The sequence below is a fragment of the Danio aesculapii genome, chromosome 12 (assembly GCF_903798145.1).
Source record: "Danio aesculapii chromosome 12, fDanAes4.1, whole genome shotgun sequence".
NCBI classification, from domain to species: domain Eukaryota; kingdom Metazoa; phylum Chordata; class Actinopteri; order Cypriniformes; family Danionidae; genus Danio; species Danio aesculapii.
This window is the reverse complement of record NC_079446.1, coordinates 24,097,948-24,124,699: the sequence shown is the minus strand read 5'-3', so window position 1 is coordinate 24,124,699 and position 26,752 is coordinate 24,097,948. Positions and strand designations below refer to the sequence as shown.

The following is a 26,752-nucleotide window of genomic DNA, read 5'->3' as shown; positions in this document are numbered from 1 at the left end:
TTAAAAAGAAACAACTTTATTTCAATTATTTTGGTTACTATTTACACAATAATGCTTGCTTGAACATCGACTTCATGATTGTTTTCGTTGCTAAATATATTTTCCTGACTAAATAATCAAACATTAATCCAGTTTTCTTTGGTGTACATAAACTACTAAGGGTCTGTGCCAGATTAAAACAAATCCCCTTTAGTTAAAAGGACAATTACTGAACTTGAGGAGTGTTTCAACAGGCTTACTGTGCGTTCAATGCAAATCTAAAAAAAACGATGTAATTATAGTTTACAAATAAGTACATATATAAAGAAAAAACTGAATAAATAACAAAATTCGACACCATGAAAAAACGAAACAACATATTCCTTTTCAGTTAATAAATATGTAAAAGCTCAAAGTGGAAACATGGCATACAAGCCGCTTAGAAATAATGAAGAAAATTGTCACACAAACCAAAAACAAAGAAAGAAAGAAGAAAATACTTTATACAGTATAAAAAACCTAAAGATGACCTGTGCCCTGACAAGGTAATCTGACATTTAGTAAATAAAAACACACATATATGGCACAGTATGATCAAAAAAATCCAAGGCCTTAAGAATGAACACATAAAATATACAACTTGAGAAGCAAAACACATTTCTGAAATCTAAAGCAATAGTAAAATTTGTTCAACACACCCAGTACAAAGCTTAAAGAGACTACTGTACTGCACTGACACCAATAAGATATGTATCAAAAAACTTCTGCTGCTTCTACTATCATGTACACACACACACACACACACACACACACACATTTGTTAATGGAGAAAATGATATTCGTTTCATGCATTTGACTATTCTCAGTCTAGTTTTTATGCCTACAGTTCTTAAAGACAGTAGCAGAGTCGATCAACCCAGTAACTTACTGAACAACAAAATTGTGCTGCAAATGCCTCTTTCCTCAGTATAAATGCATTAGAATCAGATTAAACGTGATACTGTGTACAAAAAGATCATTTCAACTCAAATTTGACTAATAATTCGGTTATTGAATTAAGACTGAAACATTTTGCCTATCCAAAATATACAGTGGCCCCAAAAAGTCACCATGAACACCTGAGTCACATTTAAAAACAAACTTATCATTGCAGTGAATAGAAATTCCCTCGTTAATCAGTTCTCATTATTACATTTAATTGACAAACTCTACTTGGTTTGCTTTTTGTGATTAAATCCAATGACAGTCATGCTAACTGTGGCAGAAGTGAACATAAATGTGTTTTTAGGGGCACAGTATTGATGCAAATTTGTGCAAAACTACAACATATTTAAGAAATAAGCTTAGGCATGTAAATCAGCCCACAGCACATACAAATCACAATTTTACACAGCTCTAGGCTAAATTGAGCTAAAGGTGCTTGATTGAGTTGAAGAATTGAGGCATGTTGATTTGAACAATTCCGATTGCCTTAAACTCCATTCACACTACCAGCAACAAGAAACCATTCATTTCAATGGCGAGATTGTGACTTTGGTCAATCACAGGTTACGCGAACACAAGCGATTATTGGTGCAAATAAAGAGTGCCTTTAAACAGCCAGTGGGAGCATCAGTAGAGCTCACGTGATCCTCTCTTAGATATATTCTTAGTATTCTCCATCCTGTAGACCTACATCTTTGCAATTAAGCATTTTATGTACTGATTCCGTTTATATTTACTGTTTTCCAACCAGTGTTTATTTTCAGCTGCAAGAAAACTCATTAGCGGTCTGTAAATATCATTCATAAACATTACCTAAAGTAACCTCAAGGTGGGAATGCCCATTAGAGACTTCAATCGCCACCCAGGGAGAAAAGCAGCTACAAAGTCACTGGTAGTGTGAATGGAGCTTCCTTCAAAAGAAATGCAACCTTCACAGGATAGTACACGCAAAAATAAACAATTCACCCCTTACTTTTCAAATCTGTTTGAGTTTCTTTATGGTGAACACAAAAGAAGATATTTTGAAGAATGTTGGAAACCAGTAGCCACTGACGTCTGATTGTATTTTTTCATATACTGGATGCCACTAGCTATGTTTCTATCCACATATTGTTATGCGCATTTAGGAATATCGCAAATGCCTAATGGAAACAGCAAGATGAGCAAAAATTCTGAGAATGAGCATTAAAACAACATATGCGCACAACGGAGTAGGATACATTTTATCTGATAAGAAAAAATATGCATAAACTACAATAGAAACACATTTGCGGATAAATTCCAGTATGCAAAAAGTCATGGCATTTAAAAACATTTTGTTTTTTTTAAGAAATCGTGATAAAAATTAAGGGTGTCATTATTGGACAAACTAGCAGACTGATCGCTGTAAAACATCAGAAACGTTGTTTTGGTCATTCTAAAGTGCCTTACCCAAAGACCCATCAAAGTGGTTTGTTATTATTACCTACCAGAAGCGTCTTGAGAATCTGCACTCCTACAGAGTGGTATTGCAGCTCTAAAAGCCTTTGCACATTCATTGTGTTTTGTCTTCATCTTCTGAGCCTCGAGTAATTTGATAAACAGTTGAAGTCAGAATTATTAATTAATTTAAAAAAATGTTTTCTATTTTAATTATTTCCCAAATGACGTGTAAGAGAACAAGGAAATTTTCAATTTTCACAGTATGCCTGAAAATAGTGTTTCTTCTGGAGAAAGTTAATGGCTTTTTAATTCTTTAAAAACCATTTTAAGGTCAATATTATTACCCCCTTTAAGCTAATTTTTTTTTCAATTGTCCACAGAACAAACAATCATTATACAATGATAGTTTAATTGCCTAATTTACCCTAACCTGCCTAGTTAACCTAATTTACCTAGTTAAGCCTTTAAATGTCACTTTAAGCTGAATACTAGTGTCTTGAAAAATAAATAGTAAAATATAATATAATATATATATATACACACATATACATATATATATATATATATATACTGCCATCATGGCAAAGATAAAGAATTTGCACAAAAAAAATGTGCTTAAAAAAATAGTCTCTCCGTTAATCAGAAATTGGAGAAAAAAAAACAGGGGGCTGATAATTCTGACTTTAACTGTATAAGAAAAAATGCTCACGGTGGCTTTTCCCAACCAAGAAAATTCCCTTTGTCTCTTTATCAGTTTATCAGGAAGTGATGATTTTTTTCTCTTTGACTTTATTCGCAAATGTTTTATGTGATTTTCCAGGTTTGCACATAAATCTCATCGTATCTTTGGATGGAATCCAGTTTCCAACATTTTTCTAAACATCTTTTTTTGTGTTCAACAGCAAAAAAAAAAAATAAAAATCAAAGATTTGTAACAACTAGAGTGAGAGCAAATGGTGATTAAATCTTCATTTTTGGATGAACTATCTCTTCCACAGAAGTGACAGTATAAGCATGTTAGCTGAAAATAAAATAACTTCATTATAAGTAAACTGGACCTATTCAAAATCCACAAATAGCATACAAACATAACCAAAACGTTCAGGAGCCCTATTATATCCCAGCGACCTCCAATGAAATCATGACCTTCTAGCCGGCGCCAAGCACTATCGAAATGAACTGCCACAGATTGTAAATGGGGTAAAGTGGACCGCTGGTGGTCTGCCAGCCTGGAGCTGCTGGCACTTTACCCAGAGCTGATGCTAGATGAACAGGACATGGTCTGCGCATCTACCACAGTAAATGTGTAAAACTTAAACAGTAAATGCAGTCTCATATCCACAGTCTTTATATTATTAATTACAAATTCTATTTCTGACCAATCCCAAGTTGTTTATATGCATGATTTTAACTTGAATCTCCCATAAATAACTAGGTTGCACTCTTTGGTAACAGGTCATGTACTAAGTTGCTAACTTTCTACATAACTGTGTCTTTTCCTAATATCTTAGGTGCCTTTTATTGAATTTTTTAATTGAATTTTTTTGCTGCTGGTTGTGAAGGTCTTGTTTTACCCGTTAAAGTCACCAGATCTAAAAAAGGTATGGCTATAAAAACAGCATCATGAGCACATGTGAAAATGGTTATCTAGAAAAATAAAGTTCTTTGTATTCTACATCCGGGACCCATGGATCTGGAACAGCTGAAAAAAAAAAGAGTTGAAAAAGATATTAGTGTCACAGAAATGCAGTTCTGTTCAAAAGGTTGAGGTCAGTAGTTTTTTGTTTTTTTAACATGAGACACTTCTAAATGTAACCATTTTTATATTCATTACTTTTTTTTTCATAGCAAAAATAATAAATCCCATCAATTTTTATTTTGATTTACGCTAGTGTCGTCAGGATCAGCAGGCTAGCGCGGAAACTCCATTGAAAATACTGGGGTAAAATAAATTTCCATATTAAAAGACATGGCAGAAGAAAATGGAATTTAATCCAGTACTTCTTGTCCGGTCTGAGACTCACTTTATATTGTGTATCTAACAGGCAGTGAAGATCACTGGGCTGGCTGACTGAAAATTAAAAGTCAGTGTGCATAAACCTGAAAATGGAATATAGAGTAAGGGGAAGAGCTTTCTTTTGCTAATCATTTGCTCATAGCAAACTAACGGTTCGAGAGGCTTAAGAATGTGGTTAAGAATATTGTGACTGAAGCTGACAAATTGACGTCAGCAAAGAAGGACCACTACTACAAACGTGTCAGTAAATTGTCGGACTTTAAAGATTACCAAAACAAAATTTCTGTTAATTAACCTGAACAAATTAACTGTTTGCCTAAAAAATAGCAATGTGCGCTAGCAAAATAAAGATTGTAAACTTACAATGATAATGGTGCACATGAAGCATTATTTCACCCACATTTAGCCATCTGTTATTTGACTTTTTTTACTTTACTTTTCGTGTGATACTGATAAACAGAATAATGATGAATACAATGAAAACAATTCATGACAAGAATTAATTACATTAAAATATATACTGTTATTTTAAATGAATTAAAAATTACCGCTATGATTAAGGCCCAATTCCAATTCTAATGTTGTATCTCTTCCCCTTGGCCCTTGAAACAGAGAGTGAAGGGGAAGGGCTTCCAATTTTACCCCTAAGAAATGAGACACCACTACAACACCTGCACACATCATCATATGTCATCGCGATCCCTTACTTCATATGAGATTGATGATGGCAACTGCTGTAGTTTTTCCAGATGCATTACTTTTTGGTATTTATCTTCAGGAAATCACTGAAGGCAACAATATTCTGTTATCATAACGATATAATGCAGAAATAAGACCGTAGCTGTACTGTGCATTTACACCATGGCCATCTAAACACACGAAAACAAACTTAATGTTATGCCAGACACTGTAAAAAGCTCATTCCCAGCCACTAGAGTTTTCTCACAGGGTATTCGAGTGTCATCAAGTGTCAGATGTGAAAGTATGTTGTGGGACTACTATACAGGAGTTATTATTATAGATTATAAGTAGCGAAATTTAGCTGTTTTTTTAACACGAACACCATTATGAATATATTAAAACATATGCTTGTTTGTTTTTAAAACTCTTAATAATGCCAAAAAAAATTCATTTGTGCATCTCCTGACTTCCTGTTGTTGTAGATGGTGTATTCTGGGAAATTTTCGTACCCCTTGGTTTTGAGTGTAGTCCTGAAAAATGTCAGTTTCAAGAGCTATCTAGACCCTCCCTTAGCCCTACGCTTTCAAGCTAAATAGAACTGGGACACTCCTACCCCTTCACGTGAATGCGCAAAACGAGGGGTAAGGGGAAGGGCTAGTGGGGTAGAATTGGGATTGGACCAAATGCAAACCTGATGAGTGACACATACAAAATAAAAATAAAAACATTTTTAAAAAAGCTCATGACCCCAAACTTTTGAACGGTAGTATTAACACAAAACCACTAATGATTTCAGATAATGACCGCGTGTGAAATAAGCCTCCTGGTGTGCTCCATGTAATTATGACAGATCGTTTTTGCTGAAGATGTGGATATGAGCGGGAATGGCAGTGACTCATGGGCAATTTATGGAACAGACGCTGTGCTAAATATTGAACAGTCATTCGGTTGAGTCATTCGGTCACCATTTCTGGTCTTGTGACCTTTGCTAAAAACCCCATTTTAAAATGACATCTATTCAAATTGATATTCAAAGCTCAGTACCAAGAAACCGTTTGTATACTTACTTGATCATTGTTTACATATAAAATAACTACATAAAGGGATAGTTCACCTAAAAATGAATATTTAATCCCTATTTACTCATGCTCAAGGGGTTATAATCCTTTATGAACTCTTTCTGCTGTTGAACACAAAAGAAGTTATATTAAAGAAAGCTAAAAACCAGTAATCACTGACTTCCATAGTAGAAAAAACAAATACCATGGAAGTCAATGGTTATGGGTGTCCAGCTTTCTTTAAGATATTTTCTTTAGTGTTCAAGAAAAGAAAGAAACTCATAAAGGTTTGGAACAAGTGAAATATCCCTTTAAAAAGGAAAATTGCCAGGAGATGAAGGTTATTGCATTTCATTGCAAATTGTCCTCATAAAAGAAGAGTAAAACTATCCAGACAAGTCCTTCTTGAAAAAATGTAAATCTGAAGAGCATTTTATTAGCCAAACAATGGAATATGCATGTAGTATCATTTCTTTGTTTATCTCTAATGTAGTGCACTGAGATGCAATTTACCAACACTCTCTGCTTAGTAGAGTTTTGTGGATCTAAACCTCTAACACAACCAACACAACAGCATATCCTCACCAATTCCTTTGACTCAAGTTTCTGCTAATCTCTAATCCACTCATTGGGGGTTGAATTTCTCTCTCCCTCTTCCCGCTCCTCCTCCTCCACCTCCTCTTCCTCCCTCGCTCCATCCTCCTCCTGTGTGTCCGACGTCTTGTCGTTTTATGAATGGACAACAGGATGAACAGAAACCAGCACGACAGATGATGGCATAGCAAAAAAAATTGAACAAATCATGAATTTGTGTAGTAGAAATGATCTTAAAGCTGCTGATGTGGAATGAGATGAGAAGTGTGCATGTTTTTGTGGCACTGGCAGCTGTGGTTACAGTGAATGTGCTCCAACCTTAGTTTTGTGGCTCTGCTCGGTCCCCAAACCTCCAGCCGAGGTGTGCAGCTCTTTTGACACCACACAGAGAAATTCAGCCTGGTCCTCGGTTCCGTAGCTGTAAGATGAGCCTATGTTCACCATCTTGAAATGCAAGAAACCAAAGAAAAAGAAAAAGAAAGAGAAGGCCTTTCATCATGATAGGTAATTGAGATCTGAGGATAGGGGTGAGGACCATGAAGGAAAACATTAACGTGGATCAAATGCCTAATCAGTTGCACCAAAAACATTCTTCATTGTGCTGTTTAGAGATACGCCAAATTGGCCTAATCAAAGTAGATTTGACAAACTAAACTCATCAACCAACAGTGTTTTTAAAGGTCCCATGATATTGAAAAAGTTAGATGTTAGTAAGAGTGTTGTGTGTTTCTATAAGCTAGTGTGCTCTAAAACAGTGACAAAATTTGTCGTGAACTCTAACTTCATATGAGATCGACAATCGCAACTGTTGTAGCTATTCCAGTTGCGTAATTTTTTTTTGTTATTTACTGTCTTCTGTTTTTCAGTCTTATGGACAGTTATTCCATATGACATTATAAATAATTTCATATGACATTAACTTTTTTGCACCAATGTTGTTTAGGTCCTTTAAAATACCTTTAGTGCTTTCAAACTTCAAAGTTTTTCTCACGCTAGAAACTCATAACTAGAAGATACCAAGTCAGATTGAGAAAGCCAATAAAAGCAATACAAATATTTGCAAGACTTTCTCAGAATTGGAACTTTTTGTTACAATCATTAAACTTCAAATTGAGAGATACAGTATAACTCAGAATTGTGAGGGGGGGACCATGCTGCGGGGAATTAGGAAGAATAAAACTTGCGAGAAATAAACTGATAATAAAAGTCAGATCTGCAGATATGCAATATTTATATTTATATATATATATATATATATATATATATATATATATATATATATATATATATATATATATATATATATATATATATATATATATATATATATATATATATATATATATATATATATATATATATATATACACACACACTGTTTTTGCAGTTTGGTTTTAACATATTCTATTTTTGCTTTGAGAAAACCTGAAAATTCAAATTCAAACCTACATTTTTACAGTTCCATGACCTCTTTTATGGCAAAAAACCCCAGAAAGTTTAATATGTACTTTCTAACATTTCTAATGTGTACAGTATTTTTATGTATTTACAAAACTGCTATCATATAAAGCTCAAATCGCATACTTCCATACTATAGTGCGCAAAATACATGTATGCAAGCCGAGTCAAATTCATAAGCTGTGTCCTAAATCAAATACGTCCACACTATATAGTACACTAAAAACATGTATGCGAGCAGAGTAGTATTTTCAAATTCATAAGCGGTGTCCTAAATCGAATACTATATAGTAATCTAAAAACATGCATGCGAGTCGAGTAGTATGTTCAAATTCATAAGCTGTGACCTAAATCGCATACTTCCAAACTATATAGTACGCTAAAAACAGTATGTGAGCTGAGTAGTACGTCTGAATTTATAAAATAAAAAAAAACTGTATGCGAGAAGTACTCTGATGATCTACTACTTCTGGCGAGGTTCTGAAGTGTGCATCTGATGCATGCTACGTGCATCCATGATGCACCGCAAGAGAATTCATAAATGGGAGTGAATCGACGCAACTGATGCAGGTAGGTCACTTGATCATGATAAAATGGCAGATGTCGCATGTCCGAGTTCCATTCTTATTGCTCACATTCATACTGTATAGAACGTACTTATCTAACGGTCGAGTAGTAAATTCAAATTTAAATCCAGTACCTCCTGAGTAGTCGTCTAGCCATAGTCTGCCATAAAAAAATGCATAATATTATTAGGAAAAATTGGTGCAACTGACCTTTTAAAATCCCTTTGAATACAAAATCCAAATGTTTAATTTGACACTTAAGCTACATTACTGGACTCTGAATCTGAGGGGAGAATTGGACACTGGGAGCATTAGGATCAGGGGAAGGGAAATCAACTCCGTGTCAGTCCAACCCACAGTCCAGAGCAGTCCGGGGCGGGGTTTTCGGCAGGCTCGCACGCTGACCTGCTCAAACTTCCAGCCGTCCGACATGGTGGACACCATCTGGGTCAGTTCCTCTTCCTGACACTGCAACACCCGATACACATGTTTCGGCGGTACCTGCTGTATGAGAAACACAGGGTGAAAACGGAGTGTGAGAAAGAAATGCAGTGGGAAGTAAAGGATGATGCCAATAGGAGAGTATGGAAAAATAAAAAAATAAAAGAGCGGGAGTGGGTGGAGGACTGGTGGCTGTTGCATAAGCACACAAATATAGTCACAAATGTACAGTAGAATAAGAGATGAACTGAAATATAGAACTGGAAATAAGTAACAGATAGAAGGAAGCAAATGCACGATAAACGTTTGCCCATACCTGCGTGGCCTTTGAGTCGCGTTCAAGAATCTTCTCTTTGATCAATTTAATCAGCGGTGTGATGTTGTAGAATTCTGCCTCCTCCAGCACACCTAAAGTCACAGGCACACTCTTAAATAAAATGTAGATTTTATTACAGTTATGTGTCGTTTCAACTAAATAATGCTGCAAACTGAAGTCAATGCAAGACACTAAAACTACATGAGTTATTCACATTAAATTTTCTTATTCACATTCATATTCTTCTTAAATGACAACTTATTTACATTATGTGGTGTTTTTTATAAGCCGTTTACATTTTAAGGCTTTTTATAAAAATAAAAAAAAAGGTTTGATCTACAAAATCAAACTTGAGCTTGGCTCTATAAGGTTCTTTCTGTGAGCCAATCAGCATTTCAAATGCACGCATGAGGACCAAATAAGGATTAGCTTTCTGTGTCATTCCATGGGATTGCTCCATTGACAGCAGGAAAGACCAGAATGAAACACAAAATCAGAGTTCACCGAATAATGCCGCACCACACAAAATTAAGAAATTAAGAAGAAAAAAAATACCTGAAGCATTTCTGACATTAAGATGAAATGTTCAATTTTACATTGTTGCAAAACATTCTATATTATTATAAAACAAATGTAAAATATTAAATGTGAATTTTTTTGTGTGTAAATTTAATCTGTAAAACATTTTGCAGTGTTTAGTAAACTCTTAAATATGACATTAAGCCTTGAAGGGCAAATACTTAATTTAATTCACGGTGTATATAATTCAGTAAATATAATTCAATATTTCAAATAAAGCATACAATTAAACAAATTTTACAATATTAATTACATGAAATTAACATCTGCACTGGACAAAATATTTAGCACAACCTTGTATGATCAATTTGAACAAGAAAAAATATTCATCATAAAACATTAAATAAGTTTTATAGAAAACTAATTTTACTCTTAAACATCAACATATTGTTACAACACCAATTAATTTTTTTTATTGAATTAATAAGCAGACTGATTGCATTTCTTAAAAGATAATGCTTGAATTAATGATCAGATAGAACCTTATAAGTCCAAGCAGAAAATGACTTTTTAGAATTAGAAGGCTCTATCTGCCTTTGCCTGTTTGTTTTACCCCAACTTGCAAATTTAAGAGAATTTTGATCATTTCCATTTAGAGTAGATTTAGAGTCTCTGACATGTTCATGTATGAAAGAGAACTGTTACATGCATATTGTTTGCTATATGAAATGCAAAAACTTTGAAGCTCAAAATCATTTAGAATGCAGATAGAACCTTATAAATCCAAGGTGACGATTTGCCAAATCAAACAGTCTGTGCGTTGATTTGCAGAAAAAAGGCAAAAAAGATGTGGATAAATATTTCTTCTTTGTTTCTATTTAATGTTATTTTAAAGCTTACTTCTTCTGAGATTGTGGTCTAGAGCTCCCTTGCTGCCTGCACGGGACGGTGATGACATTCTGAATTTAAATTGTTATGTTATACACATAAGCTTGCAGTTTGACATTAACTACATATAAAGTTTTTCATGGTTAAAAATCAGACAATTGTCATTATTATTAACATTATATAGGCTAGAGTATTTCCACCGTCACTGAGACTCTCCAACGAAATTGAAATAATTTTTTTTTTTTAGACGTTTAGTTAGTTTTAAGGCTCTAATAGCTAGTGTGCTACTAAATTGACAAAATTTGCATTTAGAAAATATAAAACTGATACAAACGTTCAACGCTTGTGGTTTGTCATTTTCACTTAAATCTATCAACGTTTTTTTCCATGTAATCTCATATATCAGTTTCTCATCAAATCTTGACCAATCAATTGCTCTTTAGTATCTGACCACTTCAGGTTTTAACCAGTAACATTGCCCACATTTTAACTTGCAGTATATTTACTAAATACTGATTGCAAGAAACGAATCCTAAACTAAAACTATATTTATATACTGAATAAAAGTGTTAATGCACCTTTACAACAGCAGGAATAACAGCGTTTCCCTGATTACCGCAGTAAACAAAGCAGCGGGATGTCAAATTTTTGATTTGTTTGATTTCATAAACAACAAAGCATCCTGATATTTAAGGATTAAATTCACTGTGTTACTGTGTTGCACTGCCAGCACAATCACTCACAAAACTTTCCACCTTCATCGGTGCTTGTATGAAATTGTGCTCTGGTGCCGATTTGCTGTTCAGTTAATCTGACCCTAAAACTATTAAATGAATATGAAAAAAACGATATTTTGTAAGATACTAGTATTTAGCGTAAAGAGAAATTCAAAGGTCTAACTAGGTTATCAAGTTAGGTTAATTATACATACTTGAATTCAAATACAATTCATAAAACTAGATAGAAGCATTAATAAAACTGACAAAAGAAAACTCAATTACAATAAATGTAACTTAACAAAATATTTTGAAATATACTGATAAATTAGGGCTGCACGATATATATTAAACAGAACAACATAAAAATATATCCATTTAAAAATGCGCAGACTGACAACAGTTCTGAAAGAAAACAGACCTTCTTCTGCCAGCTCCTTGTTATAAACCAGCTTTCCATGTCGCAGATAGTTGAGTATGGGACCAAAATAAGTGGGGTCTCGGTCGATCACATAAGCACCAGTTTCATCCTACAAAAACAGATCATCAAATACGTAATATTAATACATGTATAATATTCTATTCTTAAATCTTGTAACATTTGACTAATATTAGATGGCTAATACTTAATAATGCAGTAACAATAGGTAAATTCCCTATGTAAATGCGCCACTGACTCAGTGCTGAAGCTGTTTAACTGATGTACATGATGCACTAAACAGTGAATAACCCCAGGGCTAAAAATGTGACTTGGCACAAGAGAGAAAAGCATTAAAGGAAAGGGCATGTGGAAAGTGGCAGTGAGTGGAGGTCGCATTAGCATGGCCTCAGTCTTTGTCCCAGTATGGCTGAGGGTCTCCTGTCTGCAATGAATTAACCTTAAGAGCTGTAGTGAGACAGGGCTCCATGTGGGCTGTAACATGCCCTATAGGAAACATTACACAACTCAGCCCAGGGCACGAGCACAAGAGGAGTCACAGAATGCACACAAGTACATTAGGGTGAAAGAGGTAAAAAAAAAGGGAAAAATGTTGGCGGAACAGCACAGCAGACTAAACTAAAGCACTGCAATAGAAAACAAAACACAGAGAGAGATAGAAAAGAGATTCACAGCTTGAGTAGAAAATGAACATTCAACAAATTTGAAGTACTACTCAATTATTTTTGAACATTAAAAATAACTGTTGAAGCTAATTACATTTAGATATTCTGAAATAAAATAGACATCACAGTTCTGTTCTCCCACAATTTTTGACAACTACACCAAATCATAGGGATGTAACGATTCACCAGTTGAAAATCGTTTCAACTATGTCACGATTCAAACCGTTAGAAATATTGAACGAATCGCAGTTTTGAACAGAGGGGGCGCTGTGTTTACAGACAAACTCGCTTTACCTGAACATCATAAATTGATCATTTGATTCTTCATTTCATTTCTCCTCCATATTTTACACATTATGTACAAAAATGGGTTGAAAATTACATCGTAATCTAACATTAGAACATTCATTCATTTTCTTTCTGGCTCAGTCCCTTTATTAATCAGGGGTCGCCACAGCGGAATGAACCACCAACTACGCAGCGGATGCCCTTCCAGCCACAACCCAACACTGGTAAAACCCAAACACACTCACACACATATACTACGGCCAGTTTAGTTTATTCAGTTCACCTGTACCGCATTTCTTTGGACTGTGGGGGAAACCTGAGCACCCGGAGGAAACTCACGCCAACACAGGGAGAACATGCAAACTCCACACAGAAATGCCAACTGACCCAGCCGGGGCTTGAACCAGCGGCCTTCTTGCTGTGAGGCGATTGTGCTATCCACTGCACCACCATGACGCCAACAATTTAATCTCACCTAACTATTTTATTTAGTCCATTGCAATAACTGGTACAGCTAATGGTATAGCAAAAATACACTTCCATGTAAGTTTAAAATTTTACAATTTTATATTTTTATATTTATTCTTACAAAATGTACATTTGAAAAATAAAATGATTGCACTTCACCTTTTTGATGTACATGGCTGCTCTTATTATTTAAATTCTTAGATCAATAAAAAAAACGTATTAATTCAATGCTAAATGTGATTCTAAAAAAGTTGAAATAAAAGTGTAGATTTTTTATATATACATTTTATTTTTTTCCATTTTCAAAACCGGTCAGAACAAAACAAACAACAACAAATAGATAATTCAATTCAACTGCAGGACTCAAATTGTTTAAGAAACGTTATACCATGGCTGTGGTTTTTCTTTTGTACATCTATTTACAATTTCTTTGAAATATTGTTGATATAATAAAGTATTTAAGTCATGCAGCTTGTATACCTTAAATCAGTATTTCCCAACCCTTTTCCTAAAGGCACACCAACAGTACACGATTTCAACCTCTCACTAATCAAACACACCTGGGGCCCGTTTCAGAAAGGAAGTTAAGTGAAAACTATTTTAACCCTGAAATGAGAGAAACTCTGGGTTTTCCGTTTCAAAATGGCAGGTTTGTCAAACTGGAGAAAGCAGGGTAAGTCAAGCCTGTTTCTGAAAGTGAGGTAACCGTGGTAACTTACTCCATGAACCTAACCTGGTCAGGAAACTCAGAGTTTCTGTCGGCCTCCTTCCCTTTTTTAAAGATGAAGCATTTCAGTCACACAAAGAACAAAGTCACATACGAGATTGGCTTGTCTTTATTTTAAAAAATAATTAGCTTACATTCACTGACTTTCGACATGTACTGTAACAAGATTTATGGGATTTATTATTCTTTCTAAAAACTATTTTGAGTTCTGCTTACATTCTAAATGTCATATCAACATCTACCACTTGACCAATAAAAAAAGCAGACACACAAGTGCACTTTTAAATCTATTAAAACTTATCAACGTGTATAAAAGTGGGAATGTGTGTAAAAAATGTATAAACGTCACACATAGCATTACTTATTTTATTATACTTAAATATTGAAATACTTTAAATGTAAAATTACACATTATGTTTTCCCACGCTAACTGTCTCTGTTTCACTGATGCAGTGCTGTTGCTTTTTTAAATATATACGCTCATATTTGCTAGAACTTAGCACATCAAGTTCAGCTGGAGAAAGAAATGCTGATCTTTTTTTCAGATGTTGCCATGGTCACTCGTAATATATTTGCGCTCCATTGTTAATGTCTTTTTATAGTTGCGGTGTGTATGCTTAATTCTGAGTTGGTCTACTCAAAGTTGATTGACCTAACTCAGATCAGCTATTCTGAAACCGAAAACTCTGAGTTTTTAATCTCTCTGTAAATCAACTCAGAGTTCAAGTTTAAACTCAGAGTTGGTTGAACCTCCTTACTGAAACAGGTCCCTGAAATCAACTCATCAAAACATAAGAAAAGACTTCAAAACCTGAAGTTAATGCGTCAGATAAGGGAGACATCCAAAACATGTACCTTTGGTGTGCCTCCAGGAACAGGGTTGGAAGACTTAAATTTTTTTTTTTTTTTTTTTTTTTTAAAGCAAATACCATTTTCAATTTCACCTTCCCTTCATTTTGGACTCTGAATGTGACTCTCATCGGCATGTACTGTACATGAATGAACAGAACACAAAATACAACAAGCCAATTAACACATAGAGAGCTGAAAAAAAAAAAATCACCAACAAACATTTTCATTAGCAGCACAAAATCTTACAACATTAATTAATTTTCACGTCACGACAAAACACACAGCCAGAAAAAATTCCATTTTCGAAATAGCAAGAGCAGCTGATATATTAGACAAGACTAGACTTGACAGCAGGCATGACAACACCTGCGCATGACTCCTGTAGTGAATCAGAAGAGACAAACTGTCCCCCCGCTTGGGATTTAACAAGAACACGAGGCTCGCACTGGGGGTTTCACTCATGATACTACTGTATGTGTCTTAAACGTGTGGAAGTAAAGGCAGTCATGTGCAATATATCTGTGCATGCTGCTCCTGCATTAACATTTAACCCTGCAGTTGCACAAGGAAGTATAAGAACAAGTTCCCGACAAGGAACTATAGCTGCATTCCATGGGGAGTAGCTGGTAGGCAAACAAAGAGCTTATTAATTTCAAAACAGAAGCGCATAATCACCTGTGCCATCTAAATCCTCACAGCATGCTAGAAGAGAGCCAAATGAACTATTTATACATCAGCAATTATACTGACTCACCTTAAAAGAACATTCATACTATGAAAACAATCTATTTGAACTCTTCCCAATCCGTTGTAGCCTATTTTAATCTACAATTCTGTCGTAAAAAGACCATTTCAAGTTTATTGGTTTGTTTTGTGTAATGTTTAAGAATACAATTTTCAATTAAAGCTGCAAGCAGCGATGATAGGGACCTCGCACCCGGGCTCACCGCCGCCCGGTGGCCGTAGGACGACAGAGAACCACGAACAATAATAATTTATGCCAATATATATAAAAAATCTGAGAAAATCAAGGATTTATGCCAAACTTGCTCCCGTCAGCAGGTGGCGCTATGACTGTGACTCGATATTTTCATGTAGATGTGTTCAGGAGAGGATTTTAATCAACCATGCGAATTTTCAGGCAGATCGGACATTGTTTGGCTGAGTTACAGGCAATTTTACTGTTGCCACCAGGTGGCGCTATAACTGTATCAGGATATTGGCTCATAAACATGTTCAGGTCATGACTCTTGTCAAATGTGTGAACTTTGAGGCAGATCGGATCATGCATGCCTGAGTTATAGGCAATTTTAAGTTTGCCAGCAGGTGGCGCTATAACTGTATCGGAATATTGGCATGTAAACATGTTCAGGTCAGGACACTTATCAAATGTGTGAGTTTTGAGGCAGATCGGATCATGCATGCCTGAGTTATAAGAACTTGATGTTTCGTGGCGAATCATCAAAGTTTGCGAGTCCGCCACGGACACGCCCATCGACGAAAACTCTAGACCTTCACAATATATCATCGATACTGCTTTCAGATGACACCACTCAAATTTGGTGCTGATATGATAAAATTTGTGGGAGGAGTTTGTTTCACTGTAAATCATGTCATTTCCTGTAGCCAGCAGGTGGCGCTATAACTATATCAGGATATATCGGGATATAGAGTCATTTTGCCACGCCCACTTCTGAAGCCTATAACAAACGTAAATTTTCGCCACTTCTGGGGCGTGTGCAAATTTTCGTGAGTTTTCGGGCATGTTTAGACCCTCAAAATCGCGATTCATTCGGGAGAAGAATAATAAGAATAATAATAATAATAATAATAATAATAATAATAATAATAATAATAAACGGAGCAATTCCAATAGGGCCTTGCACCGTTCGGTGCTCGGTCCCTAATAACAATATTAGAATTTACCGCATTGAGGAAAATTATTTAATTCTATTTTTTCAAAACATTTTTTTATGAAGGATAATGTTCTTATTTGATTTTTAAACAAGTTATTTATAGGTTTATAATATGAAATGCAGATGAACATTGTACTCATAACACACATCTGTTAATGTCAACCTAGAGAACTGATAACTTGGTAGTCTCTTATTTTTTTCAAGAAACGTGACATATTAGCATGCCTACAAGGCCCATTTTAAAAGCTAAACTTCTTTCTTAAGTAGAACATAAAATATGAATAATGCTTTTTAATCAAACAGTTTGGAGCTTTCATTGATTTCCATTGGTTTTTTTACCCTTCCATTTAATAGAAAAGTTCAAATGTATCTACAAACCCTATAGTTATACATAATGTAAACATCAGACAGGTAGACAAATATAAGCATTTAGGTGTAAAGAATAGACAACAAGGTTTCATCATTTTGATAGTGTGTGTGTAACAAGATAAAACAAAGAATTTTTTTTGCGTCGTCTTAGATATTTTGTAGCATCGAAAAAGATTCTTCAACATTTTTTAATGTCTGTACTGATGAGTGTTCTGCAGTATTGTAATTCTGTATGGTATACGAGTCTGTCTGTGAGTCTAAAAACAAAGTTAATGAACCAGATTAAAATCTGTTCAAAGACAGTAGGAAAGCCACTTGAGAAATTATATGACTGTTCATCTAACAAGAACCTCACACGGCTGGCAAGGAACATCATTTCGAACCATACTCATGTGTTGAATCATGACTTTATACCATTAAATCTAACCGTCAATTTAGAGTCCCAAGTTTTATTCATTCATTCATTTTCTATCAGCTTAGTCCCTTTATTAATCTGGGGTCACCACAGCGGAATAAACCGTCAACATATCCAGCATGTTTTATGCAGCAGATGCCCTTAGCCACACACTCATAGGACACACTCACACACAAACACACACACACACACACACACACAAACGTTTGTTTTTGTGAAAAGTGGGTACATTACATAGGTTTCCATTCATTTTATATGGTCCAAACCGTATATTGTATTGCCCTCACCCCACCCTACCCTACCCCTAAACCCAACCATCACAGAAGACTGTGTGCAGCTTTACTCTCTGATTAAACTCATCTTGTGTGATTTACTGTATAAGCTTTTTGAGAAATGAGGACGTCACCAATGTCCTCATATTTCACCTCCTTTTTGGAATATCTGTGTCATACCTATGTTATTATACAGATTTGTGTCCTGATATGTCACAAAAACACGTACACACACACACACACACACACACACACACACACACACACTACGGTCAATTGTAGCCTGCCCAATTTTACCCTACCTGTACCACATGTCTTTGGACTTGTGGGGGAAACCGGATTACCCAGAGGAAACCCACGCGCCACCGCATCGCCTCCCAAGTTTTATTAAAGTAAAATGAAAAAAAAGTCAGGCTGTCTTGGAGCTGAATGAAGCTCGTGTAAATGATATTTTTTGTATGTCCTTGTCTCTTTGTAAGTAGTATTTATCATGCTGTTATGCAAGAAAAATCCCTACAACAAAAGTTATGTGTATTGTACAGAACAAGCTACACGAAAAAAAAAAAAAAAAACATTTCATTCAAATTCAAAATTATTTTAATCTGACAATAATGTCAAAGAAAATCGTTCTGTGTTAATGATATCTGTTTGCATAGCTTCTCGGTGAATTACAGCTCTATGTAGTAAAATGCTGCACATGAAATCACAACATATAATAAAGTTTCTATTTCAAACTCACTTTATAACTTCAGTCTAGTGCTTGAAATAAATTCTTCCGTGAGATTATTTTGTAGCTGTGCGATTATTAGTCACAAATCAATATAAGTTTTTGTTGTCTGTTTTTAAGGTAATTTCCAGGGTTTGTTTGTTGGTGTATGTAGTTTCTGTGCGACAGCACCTGCTAGACTTTACAACAACAGATTTGCTTAATTGCATCTGCGATTTCATTTTGATCAATGACACAATATGTAATGTCCACCAATGTGCTGTGTTCACACCAGACACGGCATGCGCGAATAAATCGCTCTATTCATGCATGAACAGACGAGTGAACATTGAGTTTACTCGCTTCATTCGCGCGTCAAGTTCACTTTACAAAAGACATAGATTCGGGTCATGGGCAGGGCATCGGGCTCGTGTGCTTTGGGAATGCTGAAAAACAGCGTAGGTTCATTCGGCGCCGTGTCTGAGTCCACTAGATGCTTTCTGAGGTGCACCTAGATCTGAAAGTTCATAAACGCCTTCAGAAACTATACCTGGATGATGGCTGCTTTCAGCTGTGCTTCCGAATGAGCCAAGCCCAGTTTGATGAGCTGTTAACCAGTGTCGGCAGGAGGATTTCCCCTCGTGACACCAACAACAGACACTACGCCATAATCACACCCCTAAAAGGGCAAGCTCGTGATTGGTTAATGTGGTGCAAATGTCCGCTGAAGTTCTGATTTTCCAACCCGAGCTATTTGCGTGTCTAACATGCAAAACGCTCAACTCGTGCTGCTTCATTCGCGCCGGATGTCTATTCTTGTCTTTGCATAGACTTAACATGTAAATCACTCACGATTGATGCTTCATCTGTGTGGTGTGAACGCAGCATCAGAGGGCACATATTCACAACAAACAAAGGTGTAAAAATCATGAAAGCAGCGGAGCTTCTTTTACACCACAGTTGACTGCTTTCATTTTTTTCAGTCATGATCCCATTTTATAATTCAATCATTCACTTTCTTTTCTGCTTAGTCCATATATTAATCTGGGGTTGCCACAGCGGAATGAACCGCCAACTTATCCAGCATATGTTTTTACGCAGTGGATGCCCTTCCAGCTGCAACCCATCACTAGGAAACATTCATATACACTCTCATTCACACACATACACTACGGACAATTTAGCCTACCCAATTCACCTATTCTGCATGTCTTTGGACTTGTGGGGGAAACCAGAGCAACTGGAGGAAACCCACGCGAACACGAGAAGAACATGCAAACTCCACACAGAAACGCCAACTGACCCAGCCGAGGCTCGAACCAGCAACCTTCTTAAATCGTCTTTGGTGTTTCCCTGCTTTCTATCATGCTAAAATGGAAATTGAGGGTGTATGATGTCATTAGCATGGCCACACTGGACACGGACTGTGTCATTTGTTAAAATGGCTTTTTTTTTTATTTGACCATTCTTCAAACATTTGGGATAACAGAAGTACATAAATTAGCAAAATAAATAACACCGTTCTAGTGGTTTTTAAATATTTAAATGAAAAACTTAAATATTGTGCCTTTAATTGCCCAGCTCTAGTCTGAAAATACATGATGGTGAAAAGTTACTGAATTTATTTTCATGGACTATGCCTTTAAGCCCTTGAACAAATAAATACTTCCTTTCAAAAGTCTTTTCACCCTAATTTATAAACAATTTATAAACAACCAATTCTGGCTCAGCACAATTACCCTAAAATAACTCTCTAAAAAGAAAAATGGCATGTAAACAAGCAGCGTAGAACAGACTAGGCCAGGAATAGAACAGAGAAGCCTCCATAGATATTTTTGTGCAGAGGGCTGCGAGTCTTCAAGGTGCCATGACTCTAATCTCATTAGAAGAGTGACAAGAGCAGTGAGAGAGCACACAACACCACAGCGGACAGTAATAACTGATCATCTGTGCCTCATCACTTACTTTGAGTGTGGAATAAGAGGATATCTTGGGGAGGGGGTGGATGCTGTGAAGGCAGAACACCATCTGTTAGGTCAAACTCTTTTTTTTATGCCTTAAGATTAACAGCCACAGTTTATGGAAACTAACAAAAATAAACACTATGATCACACTGCTTTGGGTGCATGAAATTTAAATGGAAGTTCCAATAGATGAAATTGAAGGTCATATTCTGTGGAGTTTATTTTTACAAACACAAATCTACATATAACACTTCCATAGTGTATGAGAATATAATTGGCTATAATCAAAGTCCCTGTAAGGCAAGTCATTTCACTCGACGGCCATCTTTAAAACACCACTCGGCAGTATGCTCAGGTATTCTGTCTGAATGGGGAAACATCAAATTCTACAAAATTGCTTGCCACTCTTGCTATTGAATTTTTATATTAGAAATCAACAATAATATTAAACAACAACTGTATTTTTAGTTTCATTTCTAAACATCCAAAAATGACACAAAATCTGCAGAAACTCGCGTCTGGTCCGAGCACCTCCCCCGGAGTATCCTCAGTCTATAGCTCGATGATTGCCTTCTGTACTATTAGGCGGGGCTTTATTCACCATATTGACCGTTACACTATCCCCCATTCAAAAAGATATGAGTGACATGTCTTGTGTATTTTATAGTCTTTGCTATAATGCAGTGTTGCAATCATGCATGTTTTGCAATACAGTCTTCTATAGGAAGAAAAAGCCTTTTGAGGAAAAACTGATTTTTAACAATAAATAATAAACCTCCTAAAGCAGAACTGAGTTTTTTTGTTAATCTTTCTGCATTTTCCAAGTCATTTTTAACATTTATCATGTTTCATTCCATTGAAAGACTACATTTCCCATGATACTGTGTACAAAAAATTCCACCAAACAGGGGCTGCTACCCAGTAGGTACTGCATTTGAATTTACTACTCGACCGTTAGAAAAGTATGTTCTATACAGTATGAATGTCAGTAGTATGAATGAAGCTCAGACATACTACATCTACCATTTTATCATGATCAAGTGACCTACCCATGTCAGTTGCGTCACTTCACTCCCATTTATGAATTCTCTCACGGTGCATCATGCGATAGCTTAGCGTCCATCGGATGCGCACTTCGCCAGAATTACAGAATCTTGCCAGAAGTAAAGTAGTAGGTCATGCCAGTACTTCTCTCATACTGTTTTTCCAATTCTATGAACTCAGACATACTATTTGGCTCGCATACTGATTTTAGTGTACTATATAGTATGGAAGTATGCGATTTCGGACGCAGCCAGAGTTTCAGTGAACAAACATGCCTACTTCCACAAAGCAACACGAATGACAGAGTTGGTCTTCCTGAACTCCCACAATACTAACATTGATGTGTATTAATCTATTTTGTTATCAACTTTAAATATAGGCTATTATTTCTGTAGGTGCAACCAACATCAAATGAATAAGAAAATGAAATGCTTCATTGTTTTTAATTAGATTCTGTCATTTACAATGCTTCATGGGATTGTAGTTGTTTCCTTTATTAAAGCTGTTAAGCACACAATTTTGTACCTTCGCGTTTTTGTCTAATTCTTTATTTCTTTCTTTTCTCAAATGAAGGTTTGTAATGTTGTGATTTTCCTTCAAGATAAGATGGTTAAATGACCCTTTGCTAAGTCACACCCGGAAACTGCCAATCGTGAACAACCAACACAGAGATATGATCAGAAACTCAATTATGTGCACATGCGATCAATAAACTTCACCTGAAGTTTTTTTCAGTCATTTAAAGCGGTCATGTCCGTGTCAGAGCTACAGTTTAGGCAATGTTTACATCTATCATGTGGATATACATCTGCTATTTAGTCAATAGTGAAGGCATTATAGCAACTAAGTGCCTACTTTTATATTTGGTGTTGATTATTTTGCTTAGATTCATATTTGCTGGTTGGGAAAATCTATTTATTTATTTCGGTGATTTATACTTTGACTTTGCATTTCAGTTTATACTTTTATAGCACTTAACTGCAAATTAGAATAGAAACTGTATAAAAAGTGTACAAGCATACTGAAAGTTTTAGATACTGTACATTGTTATGAGTCAATGATTACTCCTCGTCGGTAACGCTATATTTTATTGCACAATAGGCCTATCTGGCTTCTTGCCTAAAAAGAAAATAACTTATTGAATCATTTTTAATTATTAGAGTATTTTCAAATTTTCTTTACCCTGATGTGCATGAACAAAGCTGTTGAATGGTCAGCACACTGCATGCACTGTGATTTAGGTTTTAGCTTCAAGCAGTCCCTATGGGAAAAATACTAATGGATCCAGTGCTGATGTAAAAGTGGACAATCACTCTAATGACACAACTGGTCAAATGTCTTTATGTGATATGAGTTTCTAGGTAAGAGTTTGCCAGATTTAAACTATAGAATTCAATCAAATACAAAACATCTTTGCAGGAGCCTGTTTTTCCAATCTCCTACATTAGCCTGAACAAAAATGGAAGTCAATGGACAATGTGGTGTGACCACCTCTTAACACGCATCTAAATTGCCATAGATATTTGATTAATGATAATTACACACATTTTGCGAATCCAATTCTCATCACAATTCCCAATCTGCTGACCATGACCATTCATTCTCAGTGTACCAACTGTAAAACTAAAGTAGGTACAATACTGCAGGTTCTTTGTCTCATCATAGAAGACATACTGCATGTGGTCATCTTAAAAGTGCTGCTGAAAAATCATATTTGGCAACCAACTACAATTACATCAGTTTTATTAGATTTGAGCCTTCCAAGCAGACACATTAAGATATCTGCCAACAGGAAATTATATAATGTTAACCCTTGCAGCCTGAGGAAAACATTTTATTGCAATAGGTCAGTGATAAGATGCCCTTCACACAAGGATTGGCATAAGATGATATTTACTTTGGTCTCACTGGAACTCTCGGCATGTGCTCTTTATTCTGACTGATCAGTTCTAGAAGATATGAATGCTTTATCAGGATTACCTTATGTCTCATATCTCAACACACACTTAATAAGGAGTGTGCTAACCTTAGAGGGATATTTACTTTCTATATAACTTTCGGGTCAGGGTGGAACTGGCTCAATCACATTGATGGCCAATAAAATTAGACACAAAACTTTTTTTGTGGTAAACTCGTAATACAGCAGGGAAGATAAGTATTGAACACGTCATGTTGTTTCCTGGGAATAATATTTCTAAAGGAGCTGTAGACATTGAATTGAACCAGATTTTCCCCCCTGTGTCATTTCATTTTATTACGCATAACTTAGTTTGTAAACTGATTAAATTTGTTTTCTTTGCATCATGTATGGATTTTTTTGGTTGTAACCAACATCCAGGGAAAATTTCAAGTCATCGGGCCTTGAGAAATATGTTTTCGGAGAAAAATGGTGATGTATTCAATGCTTATTTTCCCCGCTGTAGCCTTCCTAGCAAACATGTAAATACACACCTGCCCACACTCCAGACTCTCCCGTATTTCACACCCATTTCCTGCCACCCTTCCGTTTTGTTATTTCTCACTAAAAACTCCCATAAGTACCACCCCATCATCTTTTTGGTACAGTCTCCAACACCCAACAACCCCTGATCCACAACTTTGGTATAGTATCCAATCCTTGGCACCTGAAACCATGTCTCAATTACTAGCACCGCAACCCCCATCTCCATACCCCTACTATGACCCCATCCAATACCCTACCTGGCTTCTCAGAAATTTGTAGACAAATGTTGGCAGGTTAAGAGCAAGTAAAAATTAATATGATGCTGGTGGATGAGTGCTCATCTTACATTTGTGTGCTTCTATTCTTTGTTGAATGATCAATCAATGAGATTGCTCCAATTTAAGTGCGCTCCTGCTGTAAAACAGTCTCTTATTGGTCCTCACTCATCGTTCCACCCCTCATACTGGTGATCTGGTTTCTTTTGGGTGAACTTCCAAACATTTTAAATTAGGTTGTAAAACAATGCACCCTAATAAATTTTACAAGGGGTATGTCCTATAGCTATAGCAAAGCAGTCATTTTAAATTGTGTTTGGGCTTAACACCTGCTCTAAATAAACATATGTGATCTACTAATATTTGGAGAAATTACTTACCAAAACGCTGCATGTATATACTAATTGCATGTACTTGGTATTTTTTTTCAGAGCTAAAACATTTATTCTGCCACTCTTAACAGGTAGCATTGCAATTTCCATTTTCAGCATACATTTTGGCTCATATTTTTATAGTATATCTCCTCATTTCATCTTTACAATTCATGGCCCCACCACTGATGATAGAATATACTTTTTTGTATTGCTTTAAACCCTGTCTATATCCATCTAGACCACAGATGCCCAAAGTAGGGCCTGTGGGCCAAAGTTGGCCCATGATAACCTTTGATTTGGCTTGTCATCCCATCTGAATCGAGAGGGAGAATGATGGGGCGGTGGTTGAGGCAAATGCCCTTGACAGAGATTTTGAATTAAAAAAATTAAATGAATCAGACTTTTAAAATGTAAATACTGTCACTTGACAGATAGAGGACAATGCACAAGTCAGCTGCGAGCAAATCAAGGTGAAGGCAGGAGCAGCTCAACAAGTTTATTCAGCATTGAACTCCATTGTGTTATAAATGGGATTGTTTGTTTTTACTGTAATAAGTTCAGTATAAAATGTTCAAAACAATACTGCGTTAGTTAATATGATTTAAAGCAACATTTTTAGGAAATTCCCATTGGCAAATGTATTGTAATACAGTTTGGTTTTTGGCCCTTTATAGGAAAAAATTATGGTTGGGTGGGTCATCATGGGTAGGATAGTGAGTAAAGTCTAATCGGAGACCATTTTATGCATTTGTTATTTATCATTCGTAAGAAGCAAACAGAAATATTAAGTTGCTTTTTTTTTTTTTTTACTTCTTTCTTATACAGTTAATACAGTTTTTTTTTTTTGTCCTTTATAGGAAAAACTTTGGGCACCCCTGATCTAAACTGATCCTGATGAAATTTGGTCCAATTACCTTTATATTTTTTTCTTAAGCTAGTATTTATCATGTGGCAGATTAATTACATGAATCATATTATAGAATTCAAAAAATAAATATGTTAACCATATATAAATCACGTTATATGATTACAAAAAGATTGATGCTGCATACTAATTCTTCCAGTTTAACTAGTAATTATCATTATTATTTTAAATACAATGTGGCTCTTAACAGTTATGCAAATGCAATTTTTCTGAGTTTGACCTCTAGAAACTTAGTGTGTACTTAGCGTGATGAATGTGCAGTGTGCGGATGAAGACCTCTGGACAACATCAGCTTCATACTCAGTACAATATATATAAAAGAACGCTAATAGCCGCGATGCTGCTGTAATGATCAAACACTTGGGGTCCGCATTATTAACCACCACAGCACGTGTGCATCCATCTGACTGAGACCCGCTGCATGCATCATTATAGCACACCGTCACACACATTTCCGTCACTCGCTGGCGTCTTACCGTGTCTGAATGCAAGTCCTGCTGTTGACACAGTCGGTACAGAAATGAAGTTTGTTCCTTTAGCAGCGTCTGTCGTGTCGTGAGAAAAACCGTCCCCCCGACGTTGAGACGGACCCATTTGCCGTTATTTCCTCCGGTGGTGTTGACAGCTGAACCGTTCCCGATGATATTTTCAGCGCCGGTGGATTCAACAGCTGTCGAGGTGGCCGTCGTGGCTCCTTCGCTTCCCTCGTTGTCTTTGTTGTTGTTATTGTTGTTGTTATTGTTGTTTAGATTGCTATGTGTTGTTATTGTTCCTGAAAGGCATTCTATTTCCGGTAAACCCTGAGGCGCCGCCGTTTTTCCTTTGTCCTCCGTTGCCATTAGGCTACTAAACTGAGGACAGTGCGTGTGGTGTGTTCCCGGACCGTCGGTACTCTTGGATGCTGCTCGGATGCCGTTCTGACTCCCGCGGCGAACGGCGTGCGGATGATTTTTTTCGTATCATAGAAGTAG

The 26,752-nt window shown here is 36.0% G+C and overlaps 2 protein-coding genes across 4 annotated transcripts in view; both read right to left on the bottom strand.

The window, feature by feature from the left end:
• The window catches only part of cby1 (chibby homolog 1 (Drosophila)), a 142,835-nt gene that overhangs the window by 105,916 nt on the left and 10,167 nt on the right, over positions 1-26,752 (bottom strand). The window lies entirely within an intron of this gene.
• On the bottom strand, positions 11-26,726 carry kctd17 (potassium channel tetramerization domain containing 17). Of its 3 annotated transcripts, none has more exons than XM_056469535.1 (7): positions 26,258-26,726; positions 12,061-12,169; positions 9,517-9,608; positions 9,117-9,263; positions 7,054-7,179; positions 6,727-6,861; positions 11-4,087 (listed from the first exon to the last, which is right to left on the bottom strand). In XM_056469535.1, exons 1-6 carry the CDS (start codon positions 26,618-26,620, stop codon positions 6,751-6,753), a joined length of 948 nt encoding a protein of 315 aa, XP_056325510.1. In that variant the 5' UTR covers positions 26,621-26,726; the 3' UTR covers positions 11-4,087; positions 6,727-6,750. The 3 variants fall into 3 exon arrangements, with proteins under 3 accessions (XP_056325510.1, XP_056325511.1, XP_056325512.1); XM_056469536.1 differs by having other exon boundaries at positions 9,165-9,263; XM_056469537.1 differs by lacking the exon at positions 6,727-6,861.